The 14,800-nt window shown below is 32.4% G+C and overlaps 2 protein-coding genes and 1 long non-coding RNA gene across 4 annotated transcripts; all 3 read right to left on the bottom strand.

Annotated features, from left to right (window-relative positions):
* Window positions 1-564: 564 nt before the first annotated feature.
* Window positions 565-4,524, bottom strand: LOC116347824 (allergen Tab y 5.0101-like). Its single transcript, XM_031778553.1, has 12 exons — window positions 4,461-4,524; window positions 4,305-4,402; window positions 4,090-4,242; window positions 2,689-2,770; window positions 2,477-2,630; window positions 2,342-2,405; window positions 1,665-1,713; window positions 1,481-1,587; window positions 1,259-1,417; window positions 1,110-1,191; window positions 892-1,045; window positions 565-835 (listed from the first exon to the last, which is right to left on the bottom strand). The coding sequence occupies exons 1-12, from the start codon at window positions 4,477-4,479 to the stop codon at window positions 577-579; spliced, it is 1,380 nt and encodes a 459-aa protein (XP_031634413.1). The 5' UTR covers window positions 4,480-4,524; the 3' UTR covers window positions 565-576.
* Window positions 4,525-6,515: 1,991 nt separating this feature from the next.
* LOC116347825 (proton-coupled amino acid transporter-like protein pathetic) lies at window positions 6,516-11,249 on the bottom strand. 2 transcript variants are annotated; one of them, XM_031778555.1, is made up of 6 exons: window positions 11,225-11,249; window positions 9,076-9,155; window positions 8,873-9,013; window positions 8,193-8,799; window positions 7,925-8,133; window positions 6,516-7,814 (listed from the first exon to the last, which is right to left on the bottom strand). In XM_031778555.1, exons 3-6 carry the CDS (start codon window positions 8,998-9,000, stop codon window positions 7,382-7,384), a joined length of 1,377 nt encoding a protein of 458 aa, XP_031634415.1. In that variant the 5' UTR covers window positions 9,001-9,013; window positions 9,076-9,155; window positions 11,225-11,249; the 3' UTR covers window positions 6,516-7,381. The 2 variants fall into 2 exon arrangements, with proteins under 2 accessions (XP_031634415.1, XP_031634414.1); XM_031778554.1 differs by lacking the exon at window positions 11,225-11,249 and adding an exon at window positions 10,931-11,033.
* A 2,481-nt stretch (window positions 11,250-13,730) lies between these two features.
* LOC116347822 lies at window positions 13,731-14,361 on the bottom strand. Its single transcript, XR_004201721.1, has 3 exons — window positions 14,077-14,361; window positions 13,945-13,960; window positions 13,731-13,749 (listed from the first exon to the last, which is right to left on the bottom strand). It is a non-coding gene; the product is annotated as an uncharacterized LOC116347822 (long non-coding RNA).
* Window positions 14,362-14,800: the final 439 nt, after the last annotated feature.

Here is a 14,800-nt window from a genome sequence, read left to right as displayed (position 1 = left end):
AGCCAATTCTACGTACTAAAAGTCAAGACTGAAAGTTATGCAAACGAGCGGAGACACTGAGAAGCCAGTGAGAGTGCTCTCTAAGAACTCAAAACATTCGAGAGTTTGGAAAAATATTATGACGGCTAAGCCAATTCTACGTACTAAAAGTCAAGACTGAAAGTTATGCAAACGAGCGGAGACACTGAGAAGCCAGTGAGAGTGCTCTCTAAGAACTCAAAACATTCGAGAGTTTGGAAAAATATTGAAAATTGTCGATTTGGCAGAGGGGCATGTGAATTGAAAAAATATTAGTTCAAAAGGAGGTATTTATATGAAGGTTCAGCCAATTCTACGTACTAAAAGTCAAGATTGAAAGTTATGCAAACGAGTGGAGACACTGAGAAGCCAGTGAGAGTGCTCTCTAAGAATCCAAAACCTTTGAGAGTTTGGAAAAATATATATATATATATTTCCGTTTTTTCTTCTTTTTTTTTTGGAAGTCACTTTTTGACGCGAAAATCCCTAGCAAATCGAAAGAATTTCCATTGTGAATGTATTTTCATTTTCAATATATTTGCTTGATAAATAAAATTTTTAATACTTGTAGTACAATTTATTGTTGTAAACTTCACTAGTGCTGCAAAGGCATTTAAATTTCTCATTTGTTCCACTTTGGCATTCGGATGCGGCCTCTGACGAAGCATCATATATTGGTTGATTTAAAATATTATTCAATGAATAATTACATGCAAAGATTGTTATAAACCAATTATTCAATTCAAATTGGATCATTGCACAACCAATTAGATACGCCTGATCTCGAACCATTTGTGTGAAATGACCTATCCTTTTTCTAAGAAAATATAAAACTTATGATTTTTTATCGAAAATAAAAGTGATTTCATTTACCCGATTCTTTTATGTTTTTTTATTACAGTCATGTTTGTGTCTTTGTTCTCACCGAACCATCCACCCATTAAAATTTTCATGAGTTTCACAGGTGCTTGAAATTTTTTACTATTTTTGGTTCGAGCTATATTTTGACCAACATACATGAGCTTGTCTGTGAGGTATAAGAAAAAGAAAACAAATAGAATTGAACTTTCAACAAGAAAAAAAATCCTTACCTGTATTACGACATTTATCATGTTCAAAAATGCATCGACGCACATTATATTCAGCGAATTTTGCAAGCTCATTATTCCATACCTTCGAGTAGATGAAATTTCAGAATTTTTCATTCAAAATGAACGTTTCGTTGAAAATGGAAACTTACAAGCGTTGCCATTCGAGCTGCTTTATTATAGCCTTCAACGTTACCGCAAGCAATTTTGTTTCGGTAGCTATTGTGTGTATTTAGCACAACTTGTTTCAATAGATCAGTAAATACAATAAGAGTAGTATTGTCATTACTTGTGCATTCTTCGCCAAATGTCTTGATAAAAGTTTAGAAACGAATAATATTGACAAAACTTTGGTGAGAAAATGATTTTAATACCCCGTCATTTTCGCAAGCTATATGTTTGGCATTCTTTCTCTTTCCACGACACAGCGACTTTGAACAATAATCAATGGAGAGTGTGACCGTTATAATGCAAAGACCAACTTCGGAATCGAAATAATTAATTGAAAAATAAAAATACGATTTACATGTGTAATTTCACCTCTGCGTTTGATCTTACCAATGATAATACTTCTCATGTTCACCTGTTTTCTAATTGGGGCTTTCGTCTAATATTTGCGTTTGACTTTTTATTTGCTATCGGAAACTAAAGGTGACTATCTATTTTTTGTCTTTTATAATAGCAAAATATAGTCACAAAATTCGTGGAAGCACGAACCAAATTTTATTGTTTTAGATTCACGAGGTGGTTGTTGATAAGAGCAAAAAAAATGGCAGAGTTTCCTTGAAATTAAGTCACATACATTTCGAAAAAAATAGAATAAAGAGAAAGAGAATGTCTTTCGCGTGACGTTTAAAATATCAAAACCTCCATCAAAAGGCGATTAATTAAAATCTTGACAAAGAAAAAAACGTCCGGGAAAAGAACAAAGAATTCAAATCGAAACGTATCGAGTACTCAAACTCCAGAAGTTCTGGAGATTTTCCAGTTTAATTATATGAATATTCCTTATTCATAAACATTTTACAATTTTAATCGTTGTAGTATAATTTATTGTTATAAATTTCATTGATGCTGCAAAGGCATTTGAATTTCGGGTTTGTTCCTGTTTTGCATTCAGAGGCGGCCTTTGATGAAGCATCATAAATCGGTTTATATAAAATGCTGGTCAATGAATAATTACAACCGAAGGTAGATGTATACCATTTCTGTGCACCGAATTCAATATATTGCACCATTGCACAACCAATGGCGTACGCTTGATCCCGAGCCATTTGTGTGAAATGACCAATCTTCTTGCTAATAATTAAAAATAAATAATTGTTAATAATGTATAAAATAAAAAAAAAATTCTTCGTAATTTCACGTACTTTGTTCTAAGATACTGTTGAATGATGCTCATGTTTGCATGTGCTTTTTCACTGAACCAGCCTTCACTCAATAATTTAATGATATTTTCAGGCGCAATAAATAGTTGATTATTCTGCATTTGACCCAAATTTTGGCCAGCATGCAAGAATTTTTCTAAAAAAAAAAAAAATATTAAAAAATAGTATTTTCACTAATTCGAAATTTGAAATACCCGTATTGCGACATTCATCATGACCAAAAACACACTGACGAACATTATATTCAGCGAATTTAGCTAGCTCATCATGCCATACCTTCGTTTAGACGAAATGTCAGATTTTTAATATACAGTACGTTCCATCGTCCAGAGAACGCCATATTTTAAACAAAATACATTAGTTTTGCAAAATTATTTTTATATACATTTTATTAATCAATATTTTATCCAGTCACCGTCTTTCTTGATCACACGGGCACATCTTTTGGGCATACTCTTGCTCAAATTTTCAGCAAATTCGCGTCGAAAACACTTCCACTGCCGTTGTATGAATGCACTGAGCTGCTTCAAATTGCGGTGTGTTTTACCACAAAGCCTTGCCTTAATAATAGCCCAAACGTTCTCGATCGGATTGCAATCGGGGGACTGTAGCGGCCAGTCCATTTGTCGAATGCCATTTTCCTCTTTCCAAGCGGTGCAGAGACGACTTTTGTGTTTTGGATCATTATCTTCTAATAGAAGCCAATTCGAATTGCTGTTGCCATAGAACTTCTTGGCGGTGGGTAACAGTGTCGATGCATAAAGTTGGTTCATCCTCACGGCGTTTAGAATGCCTGTGAATAGGGTCAACTTTCCCAAACCAGCTTCACAGAAGCAACCATAAACATGCACCTTTTGCGGGTGCTTTACCGTGCGAACGACCACTCTCTTTTCGGCTGTGGACCAGGCATGGGTAGTGCTATTCACCAGCCAAAAGAATGATTCGTCAGTGTATATAACTTCGCTCCAATCTCATGTTAAATTTTGGTTTGCCCAGTCAATGCGTTTTTCTTCTGGTTTTCTGTCAAAAGTGATTTCTTCACTGTACTGCGATAATGAACACCGGCGACATCCAATCTTTTCTTGTTTGTGGAGCGCGAGACGTCTGTTTTAAGACGGCGTAGCCGTTCAACACCTTGGCTCAATGACATACCTGGTTTTTCTTCGAACAACTTAACCATCCGTTTATCTTGCTTTGGCGAGGAGGCTCGGTTTGGCTTCACATTGGGCTGATCGTTCACATTTTTTTCACGCTTATACTGCTGGATCCACTTATTTACGAACCCTTTCGACTTTTTAATGTATTTTGCGACCTTTGCTTGCGACCATTGTGGTCCTTCTGGATGCAAATGCAAAAACATTGCTTCAAAACGCTTAGGAAAATATTCCGAATTCATATTTTCGTTGTACAATAACCATTGCACTGATTTGAAAACTGTCAAATTTATTTTCCGTCGTAGCTTAGAGTGTCATCTAGCGACTCCAAAAAGATTTTGAAGATATTTGAATTTTTTGTTTAAAATATGGCGTTCTCTGGACGATGGAACGTACTGTAAATCCAAAACAAAGGAATTCTCTTTAGAAAAGGAAACTTACGAGAGTTGCCATTCGAGCCGCTTTGCCATATCGTTCAACTTCGCCGCATGCAATTCTATTTCGATAGCTATTGTGTGTATCCAACACTAATTGCTTCAATTCGTTGGTGAATTCAATGATATTGGCATCATTTGGACATGCTTCGCCAAATGCCTGAAAAGAAAAAGTTCATTGACAACTACTCTCCCAAAATCAAAGCTAATAATTAAATGTACTCCGGTGTTCTTGCAGGCAATATGCGTCCTCGTTCCACGACACAACGAATCTGCGCAGTGATCAATGGACAGCGTGGCCGTTGCAATACAAAGAAAAGCTTTATAATCGAAATATTAGTTCAGAAGAAAATGGTTTGTAAATTAATTTGAGCTTACCAAGGACTATACTTATCATGTTAATGTATGATTTTTCGTCGCAAGACACTTATGAGACTGATAATTTTCTGGTGTGAACTAATTTTTTCTGTAGTTTGCATTGGCTTTTATCATTTAAAAAAAAATTATACTTTTTTGCCATAAATTCGAATAATTCAACAACAATAATAAGAAATTGTTACTTTTCCCTTCACTGAATCTAAAGTACGCAAATAACAGAAGCTTAACAACTTCAATGCAGTTACTTGACTTTACATATTTGTTCATTACGGCCTTTTTTTATGAAAATATTTTCAGTTCATAAATCAACCGAAGTAATGCAGTGTGCATAGTTTTGTCAAAAGATATTCCACATATTTTGTTGAAATCTATTGTTGGAAAATAACAAAAACTTTTCGAGTAATCAAAATATCCGCTTTTTGTGTCCATTGTATTTCAATGCAAAATATGAAACATTTATTTGAACACCTCAATACGGTAGTTATACGCTAAATTAAAAGAAAAATAAAACGTTTTACAAAAGTCGTCATTTTATCACTGTATTAACATTTTTTTTATTGAATTTTCAGGTTTTAATGTCATTTAACTCTATCATTGTATTGATACAATGTGTATCTTAAGTGTAATTTATTGATTTTAATAATTTCACAAGAAAAAAAAAATATTCACAGTAAATTCCTCTCGGTATTGATAAAAATATCTATTGAGCATGCAATGCATTCGAATTGGCGAATTTCGTTTGATTTTGTTTGCTAGACCAAATCAAAAATAAAAATATGACATTTTTTGTTGACTTTAAATTAAAAAAACAGTAAAAACAAAATTCTGTATGCATCTATAGTTTGTGTATTATAAGGCACACATGTGGAAAATTCAGATCAAAATGTAAATGTGTGTGTGTGTATGTGATACCATAAAAACTAGTAAAATTGATATTATTCTTATGACACGACAAACAATGTCATCTAAAACCTGTTTAGATTCGGACTTGAGTTAATAATCACAATGAAAATTGAATATAATATTCAGTTGAGTTGTGTGTGTGTTTTTTTTTCTATTTTGTTGCACCAAAAACACTATTAAATAGTATTTTTGTATACAATTCTCTTGATTTTATTACATAAATACTACTATTTCTGTGAAATTTTGTTTCTTTTTTTCTACATTTAAAATTGCGCATGAGGAAAATCAATCCGAAAAAGGTCAATATTTATTTTTACTCTCACAAAAATTTGGATTTTTTTTTTAAATTGGTTAAGGCACGTGTTCCTATCCTATGCTCATCACGAGGAAAACAGAATTGGCACAACAAAATTGCAATTTCAACAAACAATAAAAAATATGATTCTAAATACTAAACTAAAAAGAAACGGTTTGTGGGGTAGAGGTAAGCCGAGCTAATGGTTTTGTTTCTCTCTCTCTCTCCATCTTATGTATTTACTAACAAAATTGGATCTCATTTTTAAGTTTTCCATTCGATTACCATTCGATTGTGTATTTGTGTTATCGGACCCGATGGGCGGCATATTTGCAATTGATTTCACTAAATTCTCTTTTTCACATTTTATAACTGATTCATTTGGAATAGTATCACAACGGTTTTCGATTTACTAATTCTCACATATTTTTCTTCATCTTCTTCTGCCTTCCTTCTCTTTGGATTTCTTTGAGTCCAGTTTTATTATAACGGTCTTTAAGTTTAATTAAGGAAAAAAACCAAAATAATGTTCAAAATAAAAACGTTGAAGCATGCAATGTAAAACGTCTATTGTTCCGGATGAATTAAAAAAATATATATTTTTATAAAATGTATTTGCGAAATCTCAATAATAATTTGATTTTTTTTTTTGATATAGTGGCTTTAATGTTCCTTCATCATTTGTTTTTGATTGGATTTACTTTAGTTTTTAAGTGTATTATGATTTCCAACAAAATCAAGTTGAAATTTTTTTTTGTCCAACTTGAGTTGTGTTCATTCATTTCAACGGACATTGAATTTCGATTGTAATTGAAAATTGGTTTCACATTAATTTTTGGGAATTTTTTTTCTAATAAATTCGAAATTTGAACATACTTAGGGTATTATCAAATAAAAAATGTTATCTCATTGAAAATATTCGGTTGGATTGAAACTGAAATTGAATTAACTGCAATTCAGGCGATCTGAAGAAAATTCCAAAAACAATTATCCTATAATCATTTTCTTTATGCTAACTAATATAGAATACTATTTAAAATTTTGAGCACGTTTTAATTGAAAAACCGACAAGTGACACAGTCATTGTATTCTTCATTAAATCGCCTAATAAATCAACACGCGTCTAGATATCTTATATATATATAATTTAATTTGAACTAAACGCTAACAATGTGTGTGTACAGTTTATTATAAATTGTCTCTGTTGTTTCATCTCTTTTTTGCTCATTTCAATACGTTACTAGGTAACAACAATGCTTTATGTACTTTATTTTTGTTCTTTTAGACTAAACTCTTTTTGATTCTTTCGTTTGTTTTACAATCTAAAAAAAATCATGTTGATCAGCATTTTCTAAAATATCTACTACTAAAAACTAGTGTTTTGAACATTTGTCTTTGCGTTCCGCTCAATATGTATCGATTTAAGTTGGATGGGTAGTCAAATTTTCGTTGATGTCAAATTAAAAAAAAAATGTTTGTATGTTTGGGTGAAATAATACATGTAGAAACATAATTCGTTACTACGAAGTGTATCGACACCTGTGTGAACATTCAACAAAATTAGTATAGTCATATTTGAATTGTACATTTTAGTGGTATAAACAATTTTTTTTTAATTTGACATCGACCGTAATTTGACTACCCATTCCTCTGATTAAGATGAATTTCTTGGTTTTGATATATGTGTATACATGTATGAACGACATAATGGCGTCTGAATAAATTATGGTTGGCTTTTTACTTTGAATATTTCATTATAAATTTCATGTAAACTAACATAGGTGCCGGTGCAAAATCCAACGATACCGAACGCTATCAGTAGCATATTTTTCCATAAGACCCAATTGAATTTACCGTAGCCTGGTCGTTCGTAGTATGTAATAATTTCAATGATTGATGGAAACATTAGTCCAAGCGTACTCAAACAAACCGCACCGATCAATGAAATAAATGGACCGATATCTGGAATCGCAATTGATGTAGCTACCGTTCCAACCACCAACGTTATTCGGATCGCATATTCTGCCACATTCTTATTGCTTTCCGAAAAATGGCCGCGTACATTTTTCCAAATAATCTCCATTGGCACATAAAATTGTAGTGCATATGTGAAGAAAATGGCAATGGCTATGAATAATTTAACACATTGAGCAAGCCTATTGAAGAGAGAGAGAGAGAGAGAGAGAGAGAGAGAGAGAGAGAGAGAGAGCAAAAATGAACAATTAAAATAATGATTTTTCAACATAAAACCGATTCGATAACTTACACTTCATCCATTGGCAAATTCAATGTAATGCTCTCTTTTGTTTTGTCACCGTATTTCAAGTAGCCAAAAAATCCAACCGATGCATACAAGATAACAACGAAAGCCATGCCAAAGTTCAAAACCCCTGGACATCCGAGGAAATGTTGTGGATTTTTCATATTATTCTCCAGTGACATAACCACACCAATGCCTTCAAGTGCAAAAATGACCTAAAAATCCAATTGAAATGATTACATGAATTATTCCTAAAATTTCAAATATTTCTTACGGTTCCAAAAAACATCGGTAGCCTATGCCATTCAGCGATCGATTTACGCTCCGTAAGTGATGGTACATCGCCAAATATATAGTACATTGTGATAATGACACCGGTGGCCATAAGTAAATTTGCAAACACCGACAATGGGGCTAAATGCTTTAGATTACGAATCAAATTGATCGGAATCAATAGCGGCAACAAACATAATATGTACAATCGTAGATCCATATCAAATTCAGGATAATAATTTGACACCACTTGTTGAACATTTTTCGCAACAAATGTATTGTACACACAACAGCAGCCAATTAAATCGATCACCAAAAATGCATTGATTATGAAACGCGCAAAGCGTGACCATTTGTGTAAACTTTGTGGACCGGCCAAAAATGCAGTCTCTGCTATATCAGCAAATGCTAACGATGGCACTTGAGCACGTCGACACAATATATGCGAACATTTCACCAAAATATGCACACAATATGTACAAATGATGCCAACCAAAAACGTTGAGGCAAGTCCAAACCATAGGCCACCATTTGCAAATGCCAATGGCATTGAAAGTATACCAGAGCCCAATGAACCCTTTAATAAGTGCATAAGCGTTTGAGAATCACTGCAAAATGAAAAGAAAAAAAAAACAATGAAGAAAATTTATGGATTGCATTTGAACATTTAAAGCCACTTACGTTGTTGGATGTGAAACTTTACGGTGTTGAAAGGGATTATAATCACATGATTCTTCATCACGTGGCAATTTAACTAGGGGAAACGTTGAACCCAACGTCGAACCAGTCACTGTTTGCACATCATTCATCTCGAGTTTGTAACTATGAATTCAATTCGAATCTTTTAGCATCTTGGAAAAAATCAGAGCTTTTCTGAAACTTACTTGGTGAAAACAATGCTGGATAGTTCAGATCTGGATAAACCTTTACGTTGATCACCGTTTGTAATAACCGGCTTAAACTTCTGGAAGAGAAATGAGAAAATAAATATCATTTTGACTTTTATTCTTTGAACACACGAAGTCATTCTAACGATAGAACAAAAGAGACAATTTATATATATATAAGAAGAGAATAAATGCGCGTAGAAAATAAGCTGACATGTTAAAGTATGAACAAATTATATTTTCTGAGTTTGATTGACAAGAGATGTTTCAATGACGTTTTCTTATTTACTCAATTGTTTGGCAATTGCACATCGGACCATGGTTTCATTTCAATTGTGCAATATAATTTGAAAAACAAAAGAGAGAGAGAAATGCTTCCAAAAGAATAAAACGAGATGTATGTATCTCTATCGGTTTTTAAGATAATATCAATATCGCATTTAATTATAATTGAAACTTGGTATCATTTCTAATTTTCACAATGCCAATTTTTACGTGAATAAATTGCGAATTTCGTGAAATTATTTATATCACTTTTATTCAATCCCTCTGAATTAGCTATAGCAATTCATATTTGCCAATTTCTCCTCTATGTATTTCACATCGCAATGGACTCTGATTCGAAAATCAAAGAAATCAAATACAAAACAAAAAATATATATTCTTCGTGGGTTTTGGTCATTATGTGTAGCTGACTCAAAAAGAATCTCACCACATGCACTCAAATTCTTAATAAAAATAAAAATGTATGACTTTTCCGAATGAACACAATTGGCAGTGACACGAGTGTTATATTTATTAAGAGCTGTGTAAGTAAAATAAGTAAAAAAAGCATACGGGCTGTACACGTTTTTTACATAAAAACCAATGATCACGATCCATTTTAGTCTTCATATTTTCATACTTCAAACAAAAATGTGCTTTTTTATTAATTCTGTAAGAGAAAGAGAGATATATTTCAGTGGGTGGCAAGTGGTTTGCCATTATATGCAAATGCATATTATTTATGAAAAGTTATTTAACGAAAATAGATGTGTTCCTGGTGTGTTTTTCATCTTGTAAATTTGGGAGGCGGAACATTTTTAGCAACAAATCCGCTAGTCAAAATGTAAATAAGCAATAAGAAAAAAGTTCTACAACGATTTGATTTCCGTTTCTTTTGCATAAGGTGTTTTTTTTCGCTTTTTCTCTTCAAAAATAGAACAGTGTTCTCACACTTCGATGTGTAATGATGAATGTCGGTTTTTAATCTGTTTTTGTTTTGATTCTTATATGAATCGTGGGTAAATTTGTTTCGCTTTAGTTATGAAATGAAACGTCATCGCGTCGTAAACGACGTCATTGTTTCATTTCACTAAATTCACCAACGTAATTGTTCACATATGTCTATTTTTGTTTTGAGTCTGACGATCACTTGATTTCACGTGAGAAAGTTCAGTAATATACTCTCTCTCTGTCTCTCAAATTGAAGTCAATAAACGAATTCGAAAATATACTCATCATTGTGATATATTCACTTAATGTATATGCACATGATCAAATTCCGTCGATTTATTTTCGATAAATTTACATTGTCACACTGAATGCCGTTCACTTACAAACTCTATGAGAACATTGAATAAATGTGAAATATTCACAGTTAAATTTCATTGTTTTAAAATTCGTACGTGATAGACGATGGCATTCTTTAAGTGATTAGACCATTTGAAATAGTCACATTTCGTTCGATTAAAAAGTCATGGGCACCTCAAGTTTTCTCACATATTTCATAATAATGGTTCTATGATTTTAAAGACGTAAATATCACGCGACGATCATAAAACAATAAAATGCGATTGTTTTAAAAACTCACAAATACGTTAATATCACAGGTTGAATTAACAAAATGCTAACTGGCTGCTGTTACAACCGTTTAAGGAAATGTGTTTCAATCGACTTAACTGCAACGAATTTGGTGCTCACTTTATTGCCGATACCGTTCATTGAATCAATGTGATATTGATAACCATTTTTTTTATTATTTTTGATACTCGATTGATTTATTTCAATTAAAATCAGATCAATCAATTTTTATCTAGAATACTTTGTGACATACAAATAGATAAATGTGCAATGTGTTTAAAGAAACAAATTCGCAAACACTCACTCTTCAATGTCAACCATTAAGTTTTCTTAAATAAACAAAAGAGAGAAAGAGAAAAAAGGAAGCAAGAAAGAGAAAGAGAAGAAAATTAGTAATATCGAAATATGGCGCTTGTTTACTACCAATCGAAATCGATTGTAATTGTTTTCAAATTACCAATTGAAAAATCTATTGATAAAATGGATTAAGATTGAATGATCGTGATTAAACATTTTATTTTATTGATTCAAGTGTTTTGAACTAAAAAAAAATTCTCCAGTGATTGTTATGATACAACAATGTAAATGACGCACGTGATTCTTGATTTATGATGATCGATATGAATGTTTTTTCAGGAATGTTTTCACCAAAAAATACCTGCATTTAATTGATCGATTTGAAAATATTTGAAATGTTCAAGCATACCTTGGAATTTGAAATGGTTGAAAATGATCAATGCATCGACATTGAAAATGAATAATTCCCTTGTGCAAAGTGCAACGAAACCATTTATGAAGCAGATAACTGCATTTGACAGAATGAAAAGTGATAAAAAGTTAAGTGCAATATTTCCATGAATTAATTCATGGGTTAAGCGATTGAATCAAAACAAACATCTTATCGATGAAACATCGAACGATTTAAATGAATTGATGCCATGAACATGAAACGATCGTAACATTTAAAAAATACATTTCATATCTTATCGATGTGAAATCAGATGCTGCAATGATTTCATTTGGTTACTATCTTTATCGGTATGAAATCCATACAATTCCAATTAGCGCACGGGAATTGAGTATATACTAATTAAATGACGGGACATTTGATGTGATTATAGCATTTCCTCAAACGGCGAAGATAATAGAGTTGTTTGATATATGACTCAAACAATGTCAATCACAATAAATGACCGGTTGTCAGAGTCGGTGTTGCACATATTCCAGAGAGTTAGATAGATAGAGACATGTAAATAGATAAATTCAGAAATTCAGAGTATTGTACATGTACTGCAATCTAATAATAGACGAGAGAACGAGTGAAAGAGAAAGAGAAAAAGTGATTTGTAAAATAATGGCGCGCATTTTTACGTAGGCATTATTATCTTGCGGCGGTATGGACAATGTCACAGATTTGTGTTTGATTTGAATTGGATGTAATTGATTGTGACAACGGAAATCGAAGCGCGCAATTTAATGGAACACAAACTCAAGACAAATTACCTTAATCAAAAAGTCTATGGCCAATTATGATGGCGTGTAAACACCAGCAATTTTTCCCCTTTTCTCATTCACTTTCTATCTTGGTTGCATTCATTCCAGACATCGATTTCAATTTTGTTTTAATTTTCACATCTGTTCTTTTTCAAGCGGACGAAATTCATTGCATGCCATTTTCAACTGAAATCAATGTGCGCAAACACCGCCGACAACATTGACATAACGAATCACTGTTGCGTTGCTCAGTCGTTTGTTTTACGCTGATGCCTTTAATTCGGCATAAAAATGTGATACGAAAATAGATTCATTAAAAAGCATGTATCGTGTATTTGTCATGAATATCAGTCCATATAGGCAACGTACGTAATACGCGAAGCGCAATGTGCCAAAATCATCATATATATGAACAACAAGTATCGAGAGAGAGAGAAAAAAAAACTGTTGTTTGCGCATCTCACAGATGCGTTATGGCCGTCTGCCAAAAAAAAACAATATTTTGATATTAATACATATCCATGCGAAGCTAATTCAAATTCGACCGCTGAAAGAGCGTGCAGTGTGGGTGAGAGATAGCGCAAAGAGTAATGTCAATAGTTTTGCAGTTGATTCATTTGAAATTCATTTTTTGGATGAAGAATGTTGATTGCTTTGCTTCCAATTAGATTAAAACTATCGTGTATTTTTGGCATTTATCCAAGAATGACGACAGACCTAAATTGAACCAGTAATGTGCAGGGGAATGAAAATTTCAACATTTCAAATGAAATGGGGGACCTTTTTTGCTCGTCATTTTTTAAATCTGTCATCTCTAAGAATCTCAGCTTGCACATTACTGAAATGAGTGCACATTTCATCATTTTTTTTAATTTTTTCTCTTGCCATTTGTGTTCACAATGAAATTGAAAAATAGCAGTTACCTCGTTCACAGATGAGAGAAAGATTCACGTGCTTTTTGCGTGCACTCATTGAACTATAATAAATTGTTGAATAAAATGAAAATTGAATATCGAAAATCAGTGAAATGTACAGCAACTTGAACTTTATGAGCGGTCAGTCCGATTGCCTTTTTAAGATCACAATATACGAATCGCATATTTGTAGGCGATTTAAATGTTTGCCGTAGACGAATATTGCAGTAGGTGTAAGTTGAAATGTTCATTCTGTCTCTGTCTCATTTTCATTTGTGAAAATGTTTTGATCATTTTGTTTTCGAAATCATTCCTAAATTGAATCGCCCGCACACACACATACACAACAATAAACTCCAAGGGGGGTTGACGTATATGAGATTGGAGACTTTTTTTTGCGAATCTCGCTAATGAGCGCCATCTGATTTTAGTGTGAATTAGATGCAAAAATCAAATTTATTTCAATAATTTGGAATGTATTTGAATGTTATAGTTTCAACACAAAAATTGTATTAAAAATCATTCAAGTAAATCAAATTGAAATTAAATCAATTAAAAATCATTGTACACACACATAAAGCATATAAAATAATACAACTAAATTATAAATACTCACACCATTCTATGGGAACCTAACAAAATCGTATTATTTCAAATTAGAATTATTTTTATTTCATATAAATGATTCTATTTATTTTTTCAAATTCATTCTATTAGAATTATAAATAAATAAATTTCTATTTATTACAGAAAATAATGATTCATTATTAATGAAACAGAAAAAATTCTCCACAATGTGAAAATACGAAGTTACGTATATATTATGACAGCTGTGGTTACGTATACGTCGACATTAATAATCTGTCAAAACCGTAAACACATTATTTTCATAACGCAATTTTGCGATAGTTCCTATTAGTTGAAAAAAATTAAATTTTTGTGTGCAAACTGTAAGTTATTTTGTGATTTTATTGTGTTTAGATTGAATACGATTTCATAAATTTTTGAAAAGTGATTTTACAGTAACAAGAAATGTAAAGCAGAAAGAAAAAAACCAATAAATGAGTTTAGAACGTTTAGAATCATATGCACATTTTCGTGATATTCTAACCTCAATCGCTCTTTACTCTCAGTTTTACATTCTTTATATCAACAATTATTTTATAATTTAAACAGGAAACGCAAAATGGTTTAGTGCGATGTATGCCAGCAGAATATTTCGGGAAACATTTACAAGCACAAAAGAGTTGAGCACAGTTGGGATCGAGGTGGTATTAAATTGATTAAACAGGAAGATAAAACTCTGATCGAAGCTATACAAAACGAAAAAACATTCGTTGGACCTTCGCTGTTATATTTGAAACGTCTCGCAAATTATGCGGTAACACAAAATTTTCAAGCCACATTTTTTGGAGTCGACTCACCAAAACCAGAACTTGTCATTACAACGGGTACAATTGCAGAGAATGAAA

This window comes from Contarinia nasturtii, unplaced genomic scaffold (genome assembly GCF_009176525.2).
Source record: "Contarinia nasturtii isolate CC-2019 unplaced genomic scaffold, AAFC_CNas_1.1 Cnas_scaffold_2152, whole genome shotgun sequence".
NCBI lineage: Eukaryota > Metazoa > Arthropoda > Insecta > Diptera > Cecidomyiidae > Contarinia > Contarinia nasturtii.
The sequence above is the reverse complement of the archived record's forward strand: the minus strand, read 5'-3'. Positions and strand labels throughout refer to the sequence as shown.

What these genes read in the sequence shown, in the direction of transcription:
- LOC116347824 (XM_031778553.1), bottom strand. An exon ending in TGATGAATGTCGCAATACGG is followed by an intron (nt 2,631 to 2,688) that starts GTATTTCAAATT and finishes TTTTTTTTTTAG; the next exon opens with AAAAATTCTTGCATGCTGGC. An exon ending in CATGAGAAGTATTATCATTG is followed by an intron (nt 1,588 to 1,664) that starts GTAAGATCAAAC and finishes TCGATTCCGAAG; the next exon opens with TTGGTCTTTGCATTATAACG.
- LOC116347825 (XM_031778555.1), bottom strand. Translation starts at nt 9,000, where the DNA reads ATGAATGATGTGCAAACAGTGACTGGTTCGACGTTGGGTTCAACGTTT. An exon ending in AAAGTTTCACATCCAACAAC is followed by an intron (nt 8,800 to 8,872) that starts GTAAGTGGCTTT and finishes TTCATTTTGCAG; the next exon opens with TGATTCTCAAACGCTTATGC. An exon ending in TACCGATGTTTTTTGGAACC is followed by an intron (nt 8,134 to 8,192) that starts GTAAGAAATATT and finishes TTGGATTTTTAG; the next exon opens with GTCATTTTTGCACTTGAAGG.